Raw genomic sequence first — 23263 nt, 5'->3', positions numbered from 1 at the left:
TCAGCACACCAGCCGAGGTCAGGGAAGCCTGGCCCGGTGGACCCGTACACACAGGAGCAAGAAGAAGTGTGTATTGCTTTAAGCCATGTGTGGCAGGGTGATTTTAACCAGTAACAGACGACTGATAGACCACAGTTCTGATACTCTTCACCTGAGAAGTACTGATTTATCTCTTCCTCCCCATTTCCTACGTCACCCCCTCCACGCACACTGCTGCTGCTAAGACCGTATTCCCTCAATTCAGAAACCAAGTAGTCACAATTTATGTATTCCCGTCATCTGGTGTGATGCCTGGTACCCCCCCGCCGGAGGTGCTCAGTCCTTGTTCGTGAAATGACTGCTGCCGGATTCACATACACGGGTCTGATCGCATCACTCCCCTGTGCAGAACTCTTACTGGCATTTACATCATATACCAGAGCCATTTTCCACATGGCCTATTTAATTCTAGGACCTCTGTGATCAGGCCCCAGCCTAGCTGCCCACTCTTCTTCCCCTCCTTCTCTTAATGCTCCACTCGAAAGTGAAGGTGGGATGACCACACCGCTTGCTTGTGTCCGAGCAGATACTGATTCCTGCCTGGAAAGACCTTCCACACCTCTGCAAACTCTACACATTCTTGAAGGTCCAACTGGAATGCCGCCTCTTCTGTGAAATTCTGATAGATCTAGCTAAGGAAAAGCTCACCCCTTCTCACTGCCTCTAGCAATTGGCCTAAGCCTCTCCTAGGTACCTGACATTACGGTTACTTACGGCATCTGGCATGCATTTCCCCTACCAGAGATTGTGAACTTTGGGTGGCGGGGGGAGATTCCATTTTTTAACCTTTCTGTATTCTTTATCACAGTACACGAAACACAGTAAGACCTTAATAAATGTTTATTGAATGAATAGATGATTTTTACTGCTTTTTTAAAACGGTAACACCCAAACTCATAAGCCAAACCCCAGAACAAAGATGGCAAAATAAATACAGCGGTTTTCATATATCAGTTTGTAAAAGAATCTTCTGGAAAGTTGGTTAAAAATACAAATTCCTAGGCTCTGCCCACAGGAAGACTGGTTCAGCAGGCCTGCAGTGGAACCCTGAGTTTGAATTCTTATCAAGCTATTCATGTGATTTTGAGGAAGGCTTGTGGCCAACAGTTTGATACACAGCGATATGTAGCCTACTTTACAGATATGAATTTCAAAGTAAACCCCTTCTTTCATGCGCCTAAGAATGTTTTTTTAAGTTCCTTGACTTTAATGACAAAGCACTGAGTGCAGCAGACCTATAAAAAGAACCACTTTAACAATACATACATAGTCTGGCACCTTATTAGCTTAGGTTGCTAGGAATATGGCATCACACCCCATTCTTTGTAATCACAATTTGCACACATGTTTTCATCTACATATCCTTTTTATAAACTATTTAAAGTTTAATTTGCTGCAAATAGTCCTTTATCAGACATCTCACCACGTGAGGTATGTACTTTAAAATAAAGTGAAGGGCGCAAAACTCCTACCTTGGTCCCGGAGGCTGGCTCTCAACGCTCTCTCCAGCTGTTCCTCTTCACTCAGTCCCGCTGTATACGCGTCATAGTTCCTGGGTACTTCTTCATAGTAACCTGGCCTGCCACGTGGGTAATAATCCTGATATCCAAAGTAGCCTACAGGCGCAATGAAAAAGTTATGGAATGTTGCCATGGACTATTCTTTTCATACTTCCTATTTTGTTAGCAAAGACAGTAAAATAATTTATGTCATTCTTTTGATTACAGTGGTAATTCTCAAAATAAGAAAAGATGACCGATGGATGGAGAATGCCTGCATGAAGGTGGGCGATGACTGCCCTGTCACTGTTGTATCCACAAGGCCGAACACGGGACTGGATGTGAACGAGTCCTTATGTGCTGGAGACGAAGAAGATGTTTATTTTTTTTAATTAATTTTTATTGGAGTACAGTTGATTTACAATGTTGTGTTAGTTTCAGGTGCACAGCAAAGTGAATCAGTTATACATATACACATACCCACTCTTTTTTAGATTCTTTTTCCATTAGGTTATTACAGAGTACTGAGTAGAGTTCCCTGTGCTGTACAGTAGGTTCTTATTAGTTACCTATTTTATATAAGAAGATATTTTGAAGACATGAGCAGTCCTGGAGAGGGGACTGGAATGGGCTATTGACATATGGAGTGGATTCTTTCAGTTTAGAGCTACTTAATACTTGGAGTATTTTCAGTGAAGTCCTGGCTGGAGTCAAGGGAATGGTTGAAATGACAGCTGATAAAGCCTTACCGTCTGGTGGCTGACAACAACGAGAGGCAGACCAATATTTAACACACATCCTGCAGGGCTTCTGTGCTAGGTGTGATACTTCGGATGCTGAAAACTACACTGAGAAATACACGCCAATGTCTCTCTAATTAGAATTCTATGTCAGAGATCATAGTTTCTATGACTGGCACTTCCGAGAAACTGGTTGCAAGATTAAATGAGAGAAGAGACAACCTGGTCATTAAATAATGCTTTAAGAATCAAACTTCGACATACCATTAATAAAGGGCAAAGTTGACTTTTGCAAGGTACTTCTATCAACCTTTTCAAGTCCGTTTGAGTTTACTCCTTACATTTTTCTTTAATCATCACTTTCATGGAATGTGTTTGGAAGAGATTATTTTTGCCCACAGACGATCACCAATCTAATTCTGGTATAATGAGAGAGAAGTATGTTTGATTTTTTTCCCTTCTCTCCTTCCATTATCACACCCTTTGAAGATGATGTTTCAAATGTTTAATTAATGTGCTTCTTATTGTTGATGAAAATTCCCACCCTTCATATGTCTTGTGTCATATGTCTCCATATCACCCACCATAGCACATGCCTGAGTTTAAGCTTCTTATTGTTTTAATAAGACTAAAGGAAAAAACAATCAAGCCAACAAGGGGAACACTGTAGGGTAGAACCTGGTTAATTGAAATTTCATATTCAGAATTTTTGATAATTGGTCTTGAGGCTATTTTAAAATTTACTTTTGTGTTGGTTATGGAAAAAATGCTTTCCTAATATATGAGATTAAAATGAAAACAGTTAATTTCCCATAAAAACCTTTCAGGCACTCTAAAAGTCTTTATTTTCAAATAAAAAGTGAAATGACAATAAAACACACTAGTTTCAGCTGATAATATAATTATATGTGTTTACATAAATATTTGTCATATAAAGTATTTGTGTCTATTGGTATGTTTTTACAACTTTCATGAGATATAACTGACATACTATATAATTCATCAATTTAAAGCATATAACTCAATGGTTTTTAATATATTCATAAGAGTTGTGTCATCAATACCATAATCAATTTTAGAACATATCTATCACCCCCAAAAGAAATCTGTACCCTTTTAGCTACCACCCTCTTACCTTCCTAGCCCTAAATGACCACTAATCTACTTTCTGTCTCTGTAGCTATGCCCATTCTGGACAATTTTATAAACAGAATCATATAATATGTGGTGTTTTGTGTATGGCTTATTTCATTCAGGATAATGTTCTCATGGTTCATCCATGTTGCAGCACGAATCAGTATTTCAGTCTTTTTCATGGCCAAGTAATATTCCATTGTAGAAATATATCACATTTTGTTTATTCGCTCATCAACTGATGACATTTGAGTTATTTCTGCCTTTTGACTATTGTGAATAATGCTGCTATAAACATCTGCATACAAGTTGTTATTTGGACATATGTTTTCATTTCTCTTGGGTACATACCTAAGAGTGGAATTGTTGGGTCATATGCTAATTCTATATTTAACCATTTGGAACCACCAGAATGTTTTCCAAAGCAGTTACACAATTTTATATTCACACAAGCAACATATATGGGTTCATATTTCTCCACATCGTCACCAACACTTGTTATTATCTGTCTTTTTAATTATAGCCATCCTAATGGGTGTGAAGTGGTATTTCACTGTGGTTTTTGATGACTAATGATGTTGAGCATCTCTTCATGTGCTTATTAACCATTTGTATATCTGCTTTGGAGAACAGTCTATTCAGAGCCTTTGCTCACTCTTACTGATTATTACAATACTCTTCTATCATCTATTACAAAATCTTCTATGTTGGTACTATTTTATTTAATGTCCTTGAAAGTCACAGACATGAATGATTTAAACAAACATTAAATAAAATTGTTCAGGATTTCGGGGGCTAACCCTTTCTTCTAATGTAGTAAAAATTAGTGGGCATTTACTAAATACCTCCTATAACGCAACTTCCATATTCTCTCTCACATGTTTCCCATGTCAGAATATAAACATTATGATATTTGAATCAGGATAAGGATATAAGTACATTGAATGATTTGGGACCGAAATGGGATCTGGACACAATTTTTAATAAGAACACTCCTCCTCCAATTGGTCTCTACGCAATAGAACAATCAGAAAAATTCAGCTCCCACTACTGTGTTGGGGAACACCCACCAGCAAGGTTCATATGCTGAGATAAAGGAGACTGTGGCACTGCTACAAATCTTGCTTTCTATGCTTCTCACCAAAAAAGCCAAAAAACAAATAAAAAATAACCCCCCCCCAAAACTTTTCTATAAGGGCAAATGGTCAAAACACAATAAATGTATCTACTTCACAAAGAATAAAAGAAAGGGGCAACCATTCCAGAACATAATAGAATATTTATGGATAAGTCGCTGAATACCACGGGATGCTTCAGCAATTCCTGAATAGAGAGACTGCCCAATTCCCTAAGAGTGCCAATTATTTTATTGCAACACAAAAAGCACATTGGGCACTTTCCCATATGGCTCATTACCACTTTCAAATCCCTGTGGAAAGTCATTTTGTTACAGAAGGTCTAAGCAGCATTTCTACCTTTCTACCCTCAAAAATATTCAGCTCATTCAAAATCCAAAATAACCCCAAAGCTCTGAATTGCTATCTATGCAGATACCAGAAATATGACATACGTCTATAGAGTTTCAATTGACAGGTAAATTTGCTACGATTTGAGGCAACATTTTCTTGATAGAGAAAAACATCTTTCTTCGTGTATTTCTTTTAAAATACAACCGAGCAGTGCCTTAACAAAATAAAGCCTACAACTCTAAACATCTGAATATTATAAAATCTAATTTGGTACTTGTCAGACAAAACATGGGGAGAGAGAAAGGGAAAGTTTTAATGCCTTAAGTCAAAAAGACTAGTGTGGTTAAAGGTTCTATATCATCAGTCATAAATCATCAACAGGACCGAAAATCCCATCAATATCTATTATAATGAGAACAGGTCTCCTAGGACCAAAAATTTTCTACAGCTGTTCCATTGGCCCAATCAGATATTTTTAAATCTTCATAATAAACATGGCTGGAAAAACCTAACAATCAAACACTTAAGATAAAAAAGTTTAAATTATATCCTGCGATGAATACTAGTTTAATATTTTTTTGTAGTTATATACTTTGGCTCTGTAATAAAAGAAATTCTGGTTATCATTATTCTATAAACTACTCCATCTGTTCCTTATACACATACCAGAATTTCACAGCAAAAGAGATCAAGAAACACCACCGAGATCAGAAAAATTGGTAACAGCTTTTTAAACATTCATGAGGTTCTCTGACCTATAAAGACTTTTCCAGCTAAGGATGGCCATATTAAGAATAAATCATTACTTGTAAGAGATACATATGCTCTCATAAAAGTTCCCTAGATGACCATTAGCATGGCCACCGGGCCTTATGTAGCTCTGCCTTTGAAGAAATCCAATCACTTCAGCGGAAGAAATATAAATATGGTAATCTTACAGGGGATAAGAAAGAAAGGTGAAAGGGGCTTTTATTTTTGCCTTTAATTCTCTGGCCTGTGTGTCTGCTGTGCTTATGCCTCTTTCATATGAAGGAGGCTTTTTGCAGGTTTCCCGTTTTCCTTTTTTTTAATAAGTTCAAAAAAGATGAAAGAAAAGTCAATACAGGAAACTTCCCTAATTTGTAAGGTTAAATCAGTAGAATGCCCATCTCTTATCCCTGTACAATAGAAAAAGCAGCGGCTAGAAATCAGTGACTTGCATTTTTAGACCTAGTTCTATAACTAACTACCTGTATGACTTTAGCCAAATTACTTAACATTTCTAAACCTCAATTCCCAGCTGTCACACAAGATATTAGGACTAGGTAATCTATGATAGTTCAAGTCATGTCTGTGCACAAGTATGTTATTATTATTCTTTTCATCCAGAGGAACATTCCTGTTTCTTTTGGAGATTTAAAAAATGAACCAGGAGGCAAGCTCCTTTTCCTTTAGCAACTCTGAGGTATTAGGAGCCATGTCCTCTGCCTACTGGAGAGAATAAGGTCAACAGGAGGAGAGAAATCACAATGGGAGACAGAACCAAAATGGTCCTCCTGTACAATTCACCTCTTCCTAGTCACATAGGCTGAGAAACCTCTTCTTATACTTAAGTCAGTGTAAACTGGCCTCCATAACAAACAACCAAAAGAACTCAATGCTCTTCCAAATGACTACATCAGCTTTGTTGACAACTAATCATCACACCTCCTCTCCTCAGGTGAGTCCACAGATAGAAGCAGGTGAGCCTGCATTGTCCAGCAACCGTTCCTCTCCTACACCAAGACCACGTTTCTAGGATTTTTAAGCATCCAGATCATCAGTGGTGAAAGCCTCAGAGTAAAGCCTCTTCTTTGGGCAGCAACAGTATTCATCTCGGTGGTCCCCAAGCCAATCACCTAAGCCTATGATTTTCGTTCCTGAACCCATTAGAATCACCTGGGAAGCTTGGAAAAAAAAAAAAAAAAAGTCCAAGTCCCTGTCTCTATCCCTATTCTAACTTAATTGGTGCGGGTTGAATTCAAGGCATGGGCATGTTGTAAAAGTTCCTCAGGTGATTCATACAAACAGCCAGGATGGATAATCATGCTCCGAGCCTTTAGAACTAGAGCAAAAACATATCTTCACTATAACTCCCACTGTGTCACTCTACTGAATAAATTGTTCAGTGGCACTCCAGTACCTTCTGGATAATCCCAGACAGGCTTTTTCATAAAGGACTGAAGAGCCCTTTCCCTTCATGGCTTTCCTTAACTTCGACTTACTCATCAAGACACAGCACTCCACTTCTTCTGGGTAACCGCCAGTAACTACAACCCTGCTCCTCCCTTCCAGGCTCAACACCGACTGCACTACATTAATATCGCTGAAGTGAACTTCTACCTCTGCCAGGAAGGAGTAACTGGGACTGGACTAGCCCTTCTACTTAATCTTAAGTAGAAGACTGGAGAAAATATATGAAACAAATGTTTCTAGACGTTGTACAATTGGCAGTACAAGATTTTGAATCTTGAGAGAAAGGAAATAAAGGAAATGAGCCTGAAGGCACTTTCCAGACTGTGGTGCAGGGAGGGGGAACACGATCTGATGCAGCAGGCTCCCTGAGCTGAGCTGGAACGTGCAGGGCAGAGTACAGCGAAGGAGAAAACGACGTGTATAGCAAAACCTCCAGGAATCTTCATGGGGTCGCCTGGAGATGTTGTTGAATATTAAGCCATGGGTATGTCCGTGAAATTCCATGAGACCAGGCAAAGGATGCCTGAGAGCTATAAACTGAACAATTCCCAGAGCTCAGGCAGGGCTGGGAGACCTTTGCATTCCAACCAGCCAGAGTAGAGAGTCCCTGCTGAACAAAGGGCATTCAGGAGAGATCCCAAAAAGTAACATCTCTGCCACAGCACAGGATTAACCCTAGAATAAAAGTTACTCTAGACCCACCCTCAAGAATTAAAAAATAAGCCCCAGAAGGATCAAACTAATCATCAGGAAACTTAACTGTGTGCCAGAACAAAGTCCAGTTTCCTTTAAAAGAAAAGAGACTCTAGCACTCAATACCACAAAATACACAATGTCTAGCATCCAATCAAAACTCACAAGATAAAAAAAAAAAATTGTGACCAGGGAAAAAAATCAGTCTAATGAAGCAGATGCAAAAAATATATAGATAAGACAGAATTAGCAGTCAAGGACTTTAGGATAGCCATTATAACTATGCCCATGATTTATATAAATAAAAACATAAATTTAATGAGAAGAGAAATGGAGGATATAAAAGGGAACTAAATGGAACTTCCAGAGCTAAAAAAGAGAGTATCTGAGAGGAAAAATTCACTAGATGGGACTGAGAGCAAATTCGACATTGTGGAAGAAAGATCATAGAGCTTGAACACGCAGCCACAGACACTATCCAAACTGAAGCCCACACACACCAAATAACATAAACAGAGCCTCAGAGACTTGTGGGACAACAGGAAGTAGTCTAACATTGGTGTAAGTGAAAATCAGAAGGGAGAGGATATTCTTTAGTTCTTTAGTAAGACAAAAGCTAGAAGAATTAATTACCAAGAGACCTGCACTAGAGGAAATGGTTAAGATAGTTCTTGAGGCAGGAGAAAAATGATACTACCTGGAAATTTGGATCTGCACAGAAGAACCTTCTATTTCTGCAGATCAACTGACATAAGCCCTGGGCCCATCCCTGAGCTATGCATGCAGTGAACAGACACAAGGGAATAAAAGAAGCAAAGACTTGGAAAACTGAACTACCACATAACTTACTACACAAGTATCAGATCATCTCATGAGTGGTACATGAATGGGTGGGATAGGCCCAAATATTACAGTAAAGGATTTGAAAACTGAACTGACATTGGAACCCACCACCCACAGAAAGAAAAACAGAATTTGTGCTCTAAACCTAACCAGGTTGACTGCTTGGTCAAACAAACAAAAATCAACATTCTGCAGAGGATTTGAACAGAATCTAAAATCTCACAATAAAGGTCAAAACGTTCAGATATAAGAGAAAATTACCAGACATACAAAACCAGAACAAAACAGAAGAATGTGACCAATTCTCAGGAGAAAAAGACAATCAGCAGGTGCCAGCCACAAAATAGGACTCAGATGTTGGAATTATTAGACAGATTTGAAAGATATACAATAACTGTGCTCTGTGAGATAAAGGTGCACTCCTGAAATGGAGAGACAGAGTTTTCATCAGAGACACAGAAACTAAAAAAAGAACCAAATGGAAATTTTAGAACTAAAATTACATTATTAAAAAAAAATTCACTGGATAGGTTCGCTAGGTTCAACAGCAGAATGGAGATGACAGAGAAAGGAGTCAGTGAACCTGAAGATAAATCAATAAAAGCTATCCAGTATGAGGAACATAGAGGGAAAAAGATCGAAAGAAATAAATAAGAGCCTGAGGAGCTTGAGGGACATTATTAAAATGTCTAAAATTCATGTCATTAAAATCTTGAGAGGAGAAGCAGATTGGTGGAGAAAAAAATACTTATAGAAATTGTATCTGAAACCCTTCCAAATTTAGTGAAAGACAAAGTACATGATAAAAAATTAGATACAAAATCCAGTAAAGACCCAGAAGATATAAACAAGACTGTAAACCACCTCAACTTAATTGATATGTGTAGAGTACTACTTTCAACAATGGCAGAACACACATTCTTTTCAAGGGCACATGGTACATTCACCAGGATAGACCACACACAGGGCCAAAAGAAAGTCTCATTAAATTAAAAGGATTAAACTACACTGAGTGTGTTCCCTAACAATAGAAATAAATTAGAAATTATTAACAAAATGGTATCCAGAAAATCTGTGGCATATTGAAACAATAAAATACCATTCAGCAGTAAAAAAGAATAACTACTGATACATACAACAACATATATGGATCATAAAAAATGAGGTTGAATAACAAAAGCCAGATACAAAAGAGTACAAGTACTTAGCAAACGAGTAGATTTATATGAAGTTCAGGCTCAGGCAAATTAATCTATGGTGACAGAAATGAAACCAGAACAGTGCAGGGGGTAGTCACTGGAAGGAGACATTTTAGTAAAAACTCAACAAATGTCATTATTAGCTATCATCGCCTTATTGTGTACCACCCCACTCCACAGTTCACCATTCTACTTTCTATACCTTAGTTAGTCCTTTTCATTTCTACAGTTTCACCTTTTTAAATGTATGGCACCTACATTCTCACTCCTGGTTAAATACTGAGACAGGGACTATATCTCTTTCTTTCTCTCCCACAGTGGTTAGTCTGACACGTGCACAACGGACCACTTACAAAGTGCTACTGCGTAAACCAGACTGAGGCTAAGAACCTGTACGGAAAAATAAAGCAAAAGCACCGTATATATATATATAATTATATAATTCTTTGTACTTATATGATTTAAGCCAGGGGTCAAAAAGCCACAACTTATAGTCCAAATACAACCCACTGCCTGTTTTTGTAAATAAGGTCTTACTGGAACACAAATATGCACATTTGCTTATGAATAGTCTATGGTGGCTTTCATGCTACAACACAGGTTGACTAGTTGCAACAGAGACCATATGGTCAACAAAGCCTTTAGAATCTCAAACAGTAGCTATCTGGCCCTTTACAGGAAAGATTGCTGACCCCAGATTTAAGCTGCAGCAGTTCTCGATGGGCAGGACAATAAAGCCACCCACTGCTTCCAGAGCCTATGGCTTCTTTGACACCTATCTGCTGGTATTGATCCAGGATATTGCAGTGCAGCTTCCCCAGGCTGGAATGTAAGAACTTTAGCCTAAAACAGGTCATATGCTTCAACAGGAAGTCCTTTCTACCTATTTACAAAGATATCTAGAAAAAATACATTCTCCTCTTTAAGTCACGTGGTATTAACTATTAGAGGAATGCCTATATTAGCCTCTTAGTGCAAGCATGATTCTTTCTGAATATGTAGGTGGCGTGGACCATGGAGAACTGTATATCTGAAACTAACTTCTAACACTTAGCCAGCAGAATGGTCTCTTAGGCTGAGAATCAAGGGACCTGGGTCTAGTATGACTCTAACCATGTCTGAGAGACCTCAAGCCAATCATACAGTATTTTCACACCAGAGTTCCCTCCTTCCCTAGCCTTCCCTAACAACATGCCCACATATGCTCCCCGGGTGACCCTTCCATCTAGCTTCCATGCATGTTAGAGGCACAAGTATATAATGTGTGAAGTACTCTCCAAAAGCATAAAGTATTATCTTAAAGTAGCTCTACAGTAGCAAACACTATCATTTAAAAAAATAAGTTTAAATGTATTAAATGAAACAAAGTACTCACCTAAACTATTAAAGTAGTACTGCTGTCCTGGGTAATCAATATTGGAGGGAAAAATGCCTAAATATGAAGGAAACAAACATTTTAATTGCGGGGGTAGGCTTCCCCCACCACCCCTGCCAGCTTTACTGAGGTGTGACTGACAAATAAAAATTGTACATGTTTAAGTTGGGCAACGTGATTTTTTAAAAGGTGTACAATGTGATGATTTAATATACATATATGTTATGAAATGATTTCCAGACTCAAGTTCATTAACACACCCATCACATTATATACTTACCATTGTGTGGGTATATACGTGAGAACACGTAAGATCTATTCTCTTAGTAAATTTCAAGTATATACTACAGTATTATTAACAATAGTCACCATGCTGCATATTACATCCCCAGAACTTACTCATCTTACAACTTAAAGTTTGTACCCTTTTACCAACATCTCTGCATTTACCCCACCCGCCAACCCCTGGAAACCACTGTTCTACTCTCTGGTTCTATGAGTTTAACTTTTTTAGATTTCACAAATAAGTGAGATCATACAGTATTTACCTTTCTCTGGCTTATTTCACTTAGCATAATGTCCTTCAGGTTCACCCATTTTGTCAAAAATAACAGGATTTCTTTCTTTTTTATGGCTGATAATATTCCATTATATACATATAAATACCACATTTTCTTCATCCATTGGGTTGTTTCCCTATCTTGGCTATTGTGAATAATGCTGTAATGAACATGGGGGTGCAGATATCTCTTCGAGATACTGATTTTATTTTCTTTGGATATACACACAGAAGTGGGATTGCTGGATCATATGGTAGTTCTATTTTTTATTTTTTGAGGAACTTCCATGCTGTTTTCCATAGTGGCTGCACCAATTTACATTCCCACCAACATCCTCACCAATACTTGTTATCTCTTGTCTTTTTGATAATAGCCATCTTAACATCTCCTGATTGCCATCTATATTATAAAGCTATAGTAAACAAAACAGTATGGTAGTAGCATAAAAACAGACACATCTGATAGAACACAACAGCCATAAGGCTGTAACTACTAACCTTTCCAACAATTAAGAGATTCTTTGTAGCAAAGCTCAAAGCCATTATAAATGATTTCTAAACAATTGTTAAAATAAGCTCTCTTTTGGTTGGGGTTAGCCCTACAGGGAACAGAATGTGGTGGGGACAGTGAAACCCTAACTTATACTCTCTGAAGTTCCTTAAGGTTCCTGACGACAAAAGATGGTCTTTGCCTTCCAAGGGACCAGGCTTGGTCTTTGAGGCCTCTGTACAAGTAGAGATGTTCTGGCTATTGAGAGAAGCTGCTTCACAACAAAGGTGCTAGGTGAGCCACGTTCTTACCCCTCCTAAGGGACTTTCCCGTTTCTTATCCCTAAGAAAGCAGTAGGACAGACGACTCAGTACTGCTGAAGGAAAGGAGAGAGGGAGGAGTAACAGGGGACACCTTCAGTGTGATGCTCCTCTCCCAGGAGTTATCAGACAGCAGCCTTCACGTACTTGATTATTTTCCACAGGGCTCCCGTGTCACCTCAATTCTCAGATCACTCTAGATCTTTCTCCGGCTTCACCAGAAATAACGGCAGAGAGATTGCAGGCCATTTGTAAATAGCACTGAATGTTTCAACTTTTAGCATTTAATTTTCTACTGTATTACACTGAAAATAGAATGATATAAAAGTAAGTCTCCTTAGAAAATAGACAAGGCTTTAAGAAGGAAACTAAGAGTTTAAATGTTATAACTGTGGGGGAAAATCCTCTTTAAAACCAAAATACTTGCCTAAATTTCATAATATGTCTGTAGAAAGCTTTACTAACCACTTAATCCTCAGACACACAAAGAAAAAGGAAACAAAACATTAGACTCCTGAGAATCATTTCTTTTCCTTTGTCAGCACTGAGAGCATTTGGGCAACAAAGCTCATTACTAGATTTCCATAATTAAGTTGTATCAAAAATATAATAAAACTGGACATTTTCAATAAAGGAAGCTCCTGCTGCCTCTTCCAAGCACACACACTAGAAACACAGTAATAGGCAAACATAGGAAAATAAAAATCTGCATAGATGCAACACAATCTGTAAAAATCACCAGAAAGTGAATAAAACCAGCTAATAAAGGCAACAGCACAATGCTTGGAAAGCTTTCTAATATCATGAATATCATATGGTTCTCAAGAATACCAGTCACTGGCACAAACTGTGAAAACAAATTATTTATGGCTCAAGAAAAGGTAAAATAGTCTCAGAAGATTTCCCATGAATAAAAGATGAAATACTGGGGACTTCCCTGCTGGCGCAGTGGTTAAGGATCTGCCTGCCAATGCAGGGGACACAGGTTCGAGCCCTGGTCCGGGAAGATCCCACATGTTGCGAAGCAACTAAGCCTGTTTGCCACAACTACTGAGCCTGCACTCTAGAGCCTGTGAGCCACAACTACTGAGCCTCTGTGCCACAACTACTGAAGCCCACGTGCCACAACTACTGAGCCTGCACTCTAGAGTCCACGTGCCACAACTACTGAGCCCGCAAGCCACAACTACAGAGCCCGTGCGCCTAGAGCCTGTGCTCCAAAACAAGAGAAGCCACCGCAATGAGAAGCCCGCGCACCACAACGAAGAGTAGCCCCTGCTCTCTGCAACTAGAGTAAGCCTGCACGCAGCAACGAAGAGCCAACACAGCAAAAAATAAATAAATAAATAAATTTATTTATTAAAAAAAAAAAGTTGAAATTCATATGGTCTATAGAACAAGTGTTTGCAAAATATCAATAGTTTCCTTCTAAGTCAAGACCAGTATAGCATTTTCAATTAAGAGATCCAAAACATTCATAGGTTTCTAAATAAAATAAAGTATTTTCATTGAGCATCAATTAGATGAAAAAAAAAATCTTTTAATTAAAAAGCAGGAGCCACGCTTCAAGCAATAACAGACTTGGTTTGGCCATACATGAATATATGTCTCACCCGCCAAGGATCTAGTGGTCATTCTGAATTCTTTAAAATACTGGCCTTGCACTTCAGTACAGATTTGTCTTTCTTTTTTTAACTTTTCCTTGTACTTTGAATTCATGGAGTATTACAGAAGAAAGCATATTTTAAGCCTGCTTTAAGTCTCCAAATTTCAAGGAAATCATGGTTTTTGGTGAGTAGCAATAATGCTGTGGGTATACGTGTGCACCGCTATTTGTCCCCTAAGAAAGCCTCAGGTTTAAAATTGGGGTTTGCAGCCTCTTCCTCGGAGCAGTGTGAGGACCAGCACCAGCTGGTTCACCTCTTGGCTTAGAAAGAGCCTTTTAGGAAGTTCCTAAGTTGAACCACAGGGAACTGTTCCCGTTAAATGAAGATTCCCGTTAAAACGAAGATGCTTCTGTTCCCGTTAAAATGAACTTCCAACCTGTCAGGCCAAAAATGTTCTGTCCTGTACCTGAGCACGTTTCCATGATCTTCCTCAGAGGTCCGCAGACGTACATTAGTCCAACAAGGATCCCGGCCAGATGCCCGGCGAAGGAAGTCCTAGGGGAGAAGGAAAGCCTTCGTGAGTGTTTGCTCTGCTGCGTACTAGAGACCGTCTTCTCATCAGCCCGGGGCGCGTCAATTAGTCACAGTCTGCAGGCTCTCTTATACATCACGTGTTTCACGCTGAGCAGCATTTAACTTAGTCCCAAGAACAACATTTCCTATCTTACCAAAAAAAACGTACAGTGAATAACAACCGTGACATGTTTAAAAGGCAATATCCCTCCTTGACCAAGAAAAGTGGGCTGGCTCCTTCAGAGTAGCAGAGGCGTTTTGTTAAGACAACCCATTACACTTCTTCCAGTTTTTTCTCTGTAGCTCTTATCACAAAACATAAACGAAACGTATTTTCTCTGAATTAAATCTTGAATTAGCTAGCCACTGTGAGGGACGGGAGCTATCTGTGTTCACCGCAGAGCAGACCGCTACGTTTTTACCCACCCCTGACTAGTGAGGCGGAGAGCAAGAGAAACTCGGCAGAAGAGATGTCCACACTGGGCCCCCCTAGCCCCACTACAAATATGCATCTTTCAGTCGCTCAGCCAAGAAAACCCAAAAATGTAAACTTCAAGCTTGAAAGATGAGATAGAGCATTAAGTTGGTTCCACTCTTCTTAAAATAGCATCTAAGATTGGCAATCACTTCTAAATACAAATACAAGGCAAGCCTCAGCTAAGTATATGCTGAATGAGTAAAAGAGTAAATGAAAGAAGATCATCCAACAGGGCTCTCTGCCGCCCCCCAGCTCTTCCTCTCAATGCAGCCCACACCCTCCCATCAGTTATTCTCCCAGAACAGAGGTGAGGTCGTGTATGTCACTGCCATCCTGTGGGGATCACCGTCTTCTCCGTTGACAGAACGCTCTAGCCTGCAGTCAAGGCCTCCCAACACCTGGCCTTGCCCAACTCCTCCTTCCACCCTCACCTCCTGCTAAACCCATCCCCACAGCCCACTGCCAGAGCCCCCCACGTGCTCACTGGTGACCACAAGGCTAGGAGGAACAGCACCCCTCTGGTAAAAAATCACATCCCGGTTGAAGAGTTGCTCTTTCCTTCTGCTGCCTGGCAACTGAAAGTTACCAAGGAGCCGGATGTGAACTCCAAGAGAACAGTGACTTCTGTGGTTTTCACATATGTATTTCATATACCGAGGACTGTGCCTGGCACAGGACAGACACTCAAATATGTGTTGAATGCATGATTCCAGTGTCCCAGGATGGTTTCACCAAGAGCACCAGGAGGCAAGTTAAAACCACTGCATCTTGAACCTCAGAGTGCTGGCTGTGCCATGGCAGTGACCGAACCGTGGCGCTGACGTTGTCACCCACGCAAAACCTAGAATCAAATGCAATACACCTTGTGACCACGGCCACAGGGGACAGGGGAAAGAGGCCCTAAATGCCACAAGCAAGGCAGCCACAAGTGACTGTCATTATCTCAGAGCCAGGGAAAGACTTGCTGGTTCTCAGGAAAGGAAGAGGCAAGGGAACACTTCAGAGAAAAAGACTAAAGGAAGCTTTCTGTAGACAGGACGGCACTGCCTCTTGTTCCCAACAGCCAAGTCGATCACACTATTGCCCAAATAAGGTCCTGCGTACATCTACACACACCGAAAGTCACACCATTTGTGCGTGCGTGCACACACACACACAATTATCCCTTCAGGACAGCTATTATTTTCATCAAATGTATCTACCTCACAGTATGTTTAACCTGATAATAAAAACATGGGATCAGATACTCAGTTTTCCCATTTTCAGGGAAGAATAGTATCAACTGTGCTTTCCTTTAGCTTTTCCAAAAAAAAACCAAAATTGTACTTATTTTATTCTATTTTTAGGCTAAATAAACTCTCCAACTAGTTCTAGGAATGGCAAAGAAAGTGGTAGTTTGAGGGAAACAAAGAAGAGGCCAGAATCAGTTTTTTAAAAACAGTAACCTCAATTTAACTGAAAAGAATAAAATACATCAATATTTTTGAAACTTATTAAGCCAATCTTTATGGTGAATCATATAGATATAAAATGACAAGGAAGAAAATTTTCAATTTTAAATCCCAACCTATTAAACAATCAACCTTGAATCTCATTTACAAGTTAGAGTCTAGTATAGTTAAATGAATTTTTTCTCTCTCTAAATGGGTTTGTAGAAGTCTGAGTTATAATCTAACTGCAAATAACTAGGAAAGGGAGGCTGGCAGACCAGAGACCACACAGCATTATCTGCCAACATTCAGCATTTTCCACAAAAGTCCCAACTCGACGCTCTTGCTGTCCTTATCATTTTCTTCAAGCTCTGTATTAGTGTGCTTCTTTTAAAATAAAAAACGAGAAGAGATAATGATCTTATTCAGTCAAAACTGAGAACCTCTCAACATTACACAAACAAAGAGGAGGATACCATCAATGAAAAAAGGAATCACATGCTTGTTTCAAGAGGTATGTTAACTTGCTCCACGCCGTAGGTAACCATGCGACCAACTACCTCTCTTGGCCCTCTAAGAGATACCCATGTCCTGAGAGAGGAAACAGACCTGCAGACAGGAGATGGAGCTGGGAACTACCTTCTCCCCAGCAGGATGGGGCACCCCAGTCCTAGGATTAGGGCGCTTTATCCCCACCCCTGGGGGGTGCTGTGAAGCCACAAGGAGGCCCTGGGCTTCGGGGAAAGAAGACACATCTGGGTGCTGATCAGTGGCTGGGAACTACCTTCAAATGTAACAGCTTTAGAAACACACTGTGTTATTATGATCATAGTTATACATGCTAAACACGGTTCAACATTTGTGGTGTCTGAGCATACCCGTGGCTCCACAGAAGCCCTCCTGGAAGGCACGCACTCTCCTCTGTTCTTAGTTATACCTTCAGGCTGACACCCCAAGGGGCAGGCTGGGAAAACCCTGCTCTTAGGAACAGCTTATTCTTGACCTAAGCAGGTCTTAGGCTGGGACTGAGGATTTGGTGATGACCTGCCTCCCCACATCCTAATTTAAGGTAATTCCTCAGAAACAGAACCACCATATTCAATGCTACATCCATGATCACACCTGGTACAGTAAATGGCCTGACACTAACACTCAGTAAACAACTACTGAATGAGTGGAGAAGTGGAATTAAAATAACACATAAAACGCACATATTAACGTATATTACAACTGTATTCTAAAAACACAAGTCACACCGGTCACCAGTTAATAGCTGTTTTTGTATCAAATTTCACTGGGAGAACTAACGATTGAACACAGCACACCCTCCCCTCCCTCCCCTGTGCACACTTGGACAAGGTATTACACAAAACATGTGCTCAATTAACAGAACAACAGCACTAAGCCTATTATTATAGCTTAAAATTGATCCCTTAGAAGCTTTACTTCTTCTGATAGCTCAGTAGTGACTCTCTTTAGAAAATCATAACAGCTATAATCAAACACTGATTGTGATGGTGCGAAGAGGTCACAAGAGCCAGATACACTGCTTCTGTGTGTGGTTACACAGGTCGTACACTGCACACACTACTGTGAGAAGGCAAATCATCTGTCCAGGGTCTCAACAGTTCCACAAAGTAACAGACAGATCCAGTATTCAAATTCATATCATTCTATCTCAACGTCAGAGCAAGTTAAGTACTGATATAATTTCACCTTAATAGGGGACAATACCATAATCCAGTAGTTCTTAAACTTGTCCAGGTTCTAAACCCCTTTAAATAGCTGATAAAAGCCATGAATCCTGTCTGCAGAAAGACTAAACATACACAAAATATGTCACTTATAATTTTAAGAAGTTCATAGATAGCTTGCGTCCTATCCAGGACCTCTCACTAAAAATCCTTGCCTAAAAACATTTCATCACAAACAGAAGAATTTCGAACATCAGCACCAAGTCTAAGCAGTTATATACTCAATTGGAAAAACATTTTGTTTATACTCAAATCCTAACACAGAGGCAGCCATTTACTTAGATTACTTAAGTTTATGAACATGTCCAATTTCTTTATTGGCCCATTGCTCTCTAATGGTGGAACCTACATCTGGGTTCAATTTATTTCTTTCTAAAATCCAACTTTCAGTAATTCTTTCGGTTAAAGTCTGAGACTAAAAAATTCTGCTAGTCTTTGTATGTTCGAGAAGGTCCGTATTTCTGCATCCTTTTTTGTTGATACGTGTAGTGATCTACTACTGCTGCTATGAAATGCACTGTCAGTTGGACAGTCATTCTTCTGCAGGTAATGTCTTTTCTCTCAGCCTTTGAGGTTTTCCCTTTGTGTTGGATTTACTATCATTATAGAACAATCATTCCAGGTGTAGATTTGTTTAATTTACCCTCCTTGAGATTTGCTGTGTTTTTTCAATCTGAGGTCTCGTGTCTTTCTGTAATTCTGAAAAATCTTCAGCCATTGTTTTTTGTCCTATGGACCTCTAGATATGCAGCACTTGTGTATTTCCTGACTCAGAGTGGGAGCTCAATACATGTTTATAGAAAAAACTATAAAAAAAAAAAGATAAAAGAAAAAAAAGATGAAAAGCAAATATCAGGGGGCTTCCCTGGTGGCACAGTGGTTAAGAATCTGCCTGCCAATGCAGGGGACACGGGTTCGAGCCCTGGTCTGGGAAGATCCCACGTGCCGCAGAGCAGCTGGGCCCGTGAGCCACAATTACTGAGCCTGCGCGTCTGGAGCCTGTGCTCCGCAACAAGAGAGGCCGCGATAGTGAGGCCCGCGCACCGTGATGAAGAGTGGCCCCCGCTTGCCACAACTAGAGAAAGCCCTCGCACAGAAATGAAGACTCAACACAGCCATAAATAAATAAATAAATAAAACTAAAAAAAAAAAACAAAACACCAAAAAAGGTCACCAGTAATCTTTAAAAAAAAAAAAAAAAAAAAAGCAAATATCAAATCAATGTTGCTACATATTACTTATAAGGGACAGTGACGGTGGAAAGATAATTTGGGAGCAAAAGTAAGATTAAGATACTCTTGTGGATTACATGTCAGTTATATCTCAATAAAGCTGAAAAAAAGATATTATTGTGGATTTTAGTTACACAAACTATATGCGGATATTATTAACAACAGCACACAGTGTTCTTTCCTACGATGCCAGCATTGGCCGATCCTCACTCCTTAAACAGGCTATTTGTAAGGCTGAGCTACCTTATGTGCTTATGCAAATGTTCCTGCTGTCATGTGCACTGCTGAAGACTCAAAAACTAAAGCTATGATTGAAATCTGGGATAAGCTATACAGGTCCTCTGTTAAATGGCAACTTCTTCCCACAGTTGAAGAGGCTGCCCTCTCAGGCACAGCTCAGAAAGCAGAAAATGAATTACTCTAAGACATAATCTCCCGTGTATGCAGAGCAAATGACCTCACTGAGGACGTAACTTCATGGAGACACAGGGTTGGACGAGGTAAGATAGTAAGGCAAGGTAAAAGGCAGTCAGCTAGAAGTGGCCTCTTGTACTGTACGTTCCAGAATTTCCTCCTGTAAAAGCAGTTACTATTACCAGATAGGGACTGAGCTGATCAGAAGCTCTGGGGTTTGGGGATCTTAATAAAAGGTCCCAGATTGGCATTAGAGCAACAAGATGTAGCAAGAATTTTTTCAGGTTTAATGAATGCCACTACAAAAAATCTTGATCGTATTGTTTCTTCCCAAGATAAACTATTCTTAAGCCATCTGTTTCTATCCGTGATGCTGTCTTCAACCACACCAGCCTGTGTCTTTGGCAACGGCAATCTGGGAGAGACTTGGTCTGTATGTCCTCTTTGTTTCTCTTACCATACCTCCCTCATTCCGCCCCCGTCCCGCCCCACCCAGCCACCTTTGGCTTCAGAAGTAAAAACTAGTCACCTTCCAATATTACATCCTCCCAAAGGCAATGCAACCTCTACTACTCTTGCTGGTTTAATAAACATGGCTCCAACCTCAGACATAGGGCTGGGAGCTGACTGCTGACATTTACTTCAGTCCCAGACAAACATGACCTGGACAAAAACAAGCATTACAAAGGTGGGAGAAGCCTCTTTTACCAAAGAGCTTCCAGTATAATAGATGATGCCCAGCAATTCCTTGGCTCTCAAGCCCATGTCTCTCAGCCGGGCAGGAAGAGAATTCCATGAGCTGGTTCAAGGAAGTAGCATTCATTCATTCATTCATCCATCCATCCATCCAATATTTATTGACTGACTACTACATAAATAAGACAAACACAGTCACTGCCTCACAGATCTTAACGATTTGCGGGAGTAACAGACACAGACAGACACACACACAATAACTGAAAATTGTGGGAAGTGTAGGAAAGTGAGTCTACTTTCCCTAGAGTGGTCTGGGATGGCTCCGTAAGTGGCATTTAAAGTGACACCCACAGGATTTGGAGCTGGCAGGTCACAAGGTGAGGATGGGTGCTTCTGGCAGGGAAAAGCACATATGGAAGAGCTGTGAGGCAGGGAAGAAGTTGGTGTTTTGAAAACACTGAGATGGCTATGAGGCGGCTGAATATAGCGAGGCGGTGTAAGGACATGGGGTACAGCATGCGATGAATTTAGAAAAACAGGGAAAAGTCAGGTCCTATAGGCCTTATGTGCCATGCGGAGGAATTTGGGTGGTTTGATAAGCACATTGGGAGGCCACTGGAGAAGCTTAAAACAGGAGAATTCTTAAGAGTGATCTATCCTGTCTGCTGAGAGAGCAGACTCTAGAGAGGCAAGAATGGCCAGTGTAAGCAGATCAGTAAGGAGGCTGGTGTAGCTCAGGTGAGAAACGGTGGCGCTTGGGAGAGGGTGGCAGCAGTAAGAGTGGGGAGCAGTGAATGGCTTGGGGTCTGTTTTGGTGGCAGAGATAAAAGAACTTGTTGACGGATTCAGTGTTGGGTTGAGGGAAAGGGAGAAAGCTAGGCTTTTGGCTTGTGCAAGGAGATGCACGAGGGAACCACTTACTGAGATGGGGAAGATGGGAGAAAAGGGGGAGGGTGCGGGGAGAGCCCAAGTGCTCAGTTTTGTTGTGTTTACTCCGAGATGCCTGCAGGACAATTAAATGGCAATATCTAGGGGAGTGTTCAGTAGGTAGCTGGATACCAAGTTGGAAACTGAGAGGAAGAATGATTCAAAATATTGCTCACATATTTCATTTTATTTGACTCCTAGACCATTTGTATACAATAGGACCATGATATTGTATCTTTAAGTATATGACATATAATGCATTATACACACGCAATTATATGTATAATATCTAAAAACAAGATTTAAAGGAAATACATAAAAACAGCAACAGATAATATGGGGAAAATACATCCCCCTTTTTTTGTTCCTAATTTCTTGTAATAGTGCTTTAGTGATTTCATTATTTTTTTTTTTTGAAATATAAAGGGAACAGTAACTGAGCAAGGCTCCCATTTGAAAGACAATATTTCTCTCATCGTTGTGGCGGATAAATCTAAACATTTTCGTTGCTGTTGGGGTAAATCGTCAAGAAAGCTCTCCCCCATGTGGCACGTGCTAGTGCTTTTAAACCGAACTCCAGATGAAAATCATGATCACTAGCTTTGTGGTATTAATAAGTTTCTTTAGAAACTGTGTTGTTATTCCAATCTCCTTCAAAGCAAAATGAGAAGTTGTGCCCAATTAAATGAAAGAAACAAGTAAGTGAAATTACATGCAAAATAAAGGAATAACCCAGTACACTTAATTGGAGGACAGACGTTAAAGAGTCAGTGTAATTCCGTACGTGAGGCCGGTGTTCTTTTCCTCACCAAACTCTTCCCATAACTAGACACCTCCTAGAGTCCCCTTTCCTGTATCTTCCATATCACTGCTGAGTAGATTCCAATTGCCCAAAATCTCCCCATCTGCTCTGCACCGCCCCCCGCCCAGTCCTGCCCCACCACAAGCTTGAGCCATTTGCAAAAGCCATGCTTCCACTCTTCGAAACTTTGTATGCACTATTCCCTTTGCCCAGCTAAGCCCTAGCAAAACAGCCTTCCTGGTCCGCCTTCCCTCAGGACAAGGCAGGGGCTGCTTCTGGGCTCCTGCAGTATAGTCTGAGTTCCTCTAGCATTTAAGGACCTTCCCTGTCTGCTGATTTTTCTGCCGTTGCCCTGCTGCTTAAGCTACTGGCTACCAACCCTATCACACCCAATGTCCCCTTAAACCCAAATATTCTTTAATGCTCTTTCTATTTTCTTGTAATGGAATTTATAAATAACTTACCTACACACATACTTTTAAAAACACAGACAAAACAAACACATGCAATCTCAACTCAACACAATGCCCCAGTTGTAAAAATTAAGAAAGAAAATTTTAATTCACATAGTAAAATACTATGATTTATAAACGTTGAGGCAGAACACCATCAGAAGACATATAAAGTCGTCCTTTGCTTGCCCCTATGTACGGAATCTGCACGAAGGTGAGGTTAAGAAATGCAGGGAGGTACAGATGGGCTTTCTGTGACTCAAACACCACAGGCAGGGTTCCACTGGTCACGTGATCTTACGTGAGGGTAACTAACTTTTGACT

At 40.2% G+C, this 23263-nt stretch overlaps 1 protein-coding gene across 7 annotated transcripts in view; it reads right to left on the bottom strand.

Annotated features, from left to right (window-relative positions):
* RHBDD1 (rhomboid domain containing 1) overlaps nucleotides 1-23263 on the bottom strand; it is a 117058-nt gene that overhangs the window by 47030 nt on the left and 46765 nt on the right. For all 7 annotated transcript variants that reach the window (XM_082464684.1, XM_082464685.1, XM_082464689.1 and 4 more), the window contains exons 4-6: nucleotides 14648-14736; nucleotides 11206-11262; nucleotides 1512-1655 (exon numbers count right to left, since the gene is read on the bottom strand). In XM_082464684.1, coding sequence (XP_082320810.1) covers nucleotides 1512-1655; nucleotides 11206-11262; nucleotides 14648-14736 — 290 coding nt within the window. The remainder of the gene's footprint in view (nucleotides 1-1511; nucleotides 1656-11205; nucleotides 11263-14647; nucleotides 14737-23263) is intronic.

Source organism: Balaenoptera physalus (assembly GCF_965194825.1).
Source record: "Balaenoptera physalus genome assembly, chromosome: 6".
Taxonomy (NCBI): domain Eukaryota; kingdom Metazoa; phylum Chordata; class Mammalia; order Artiodactyla; family Balaenopteridae; genus Balaenoptera; species Balaenoptera physalus.
This window is presented reverse-complemented; position numbering and strand designations above follow the sequence as displayed.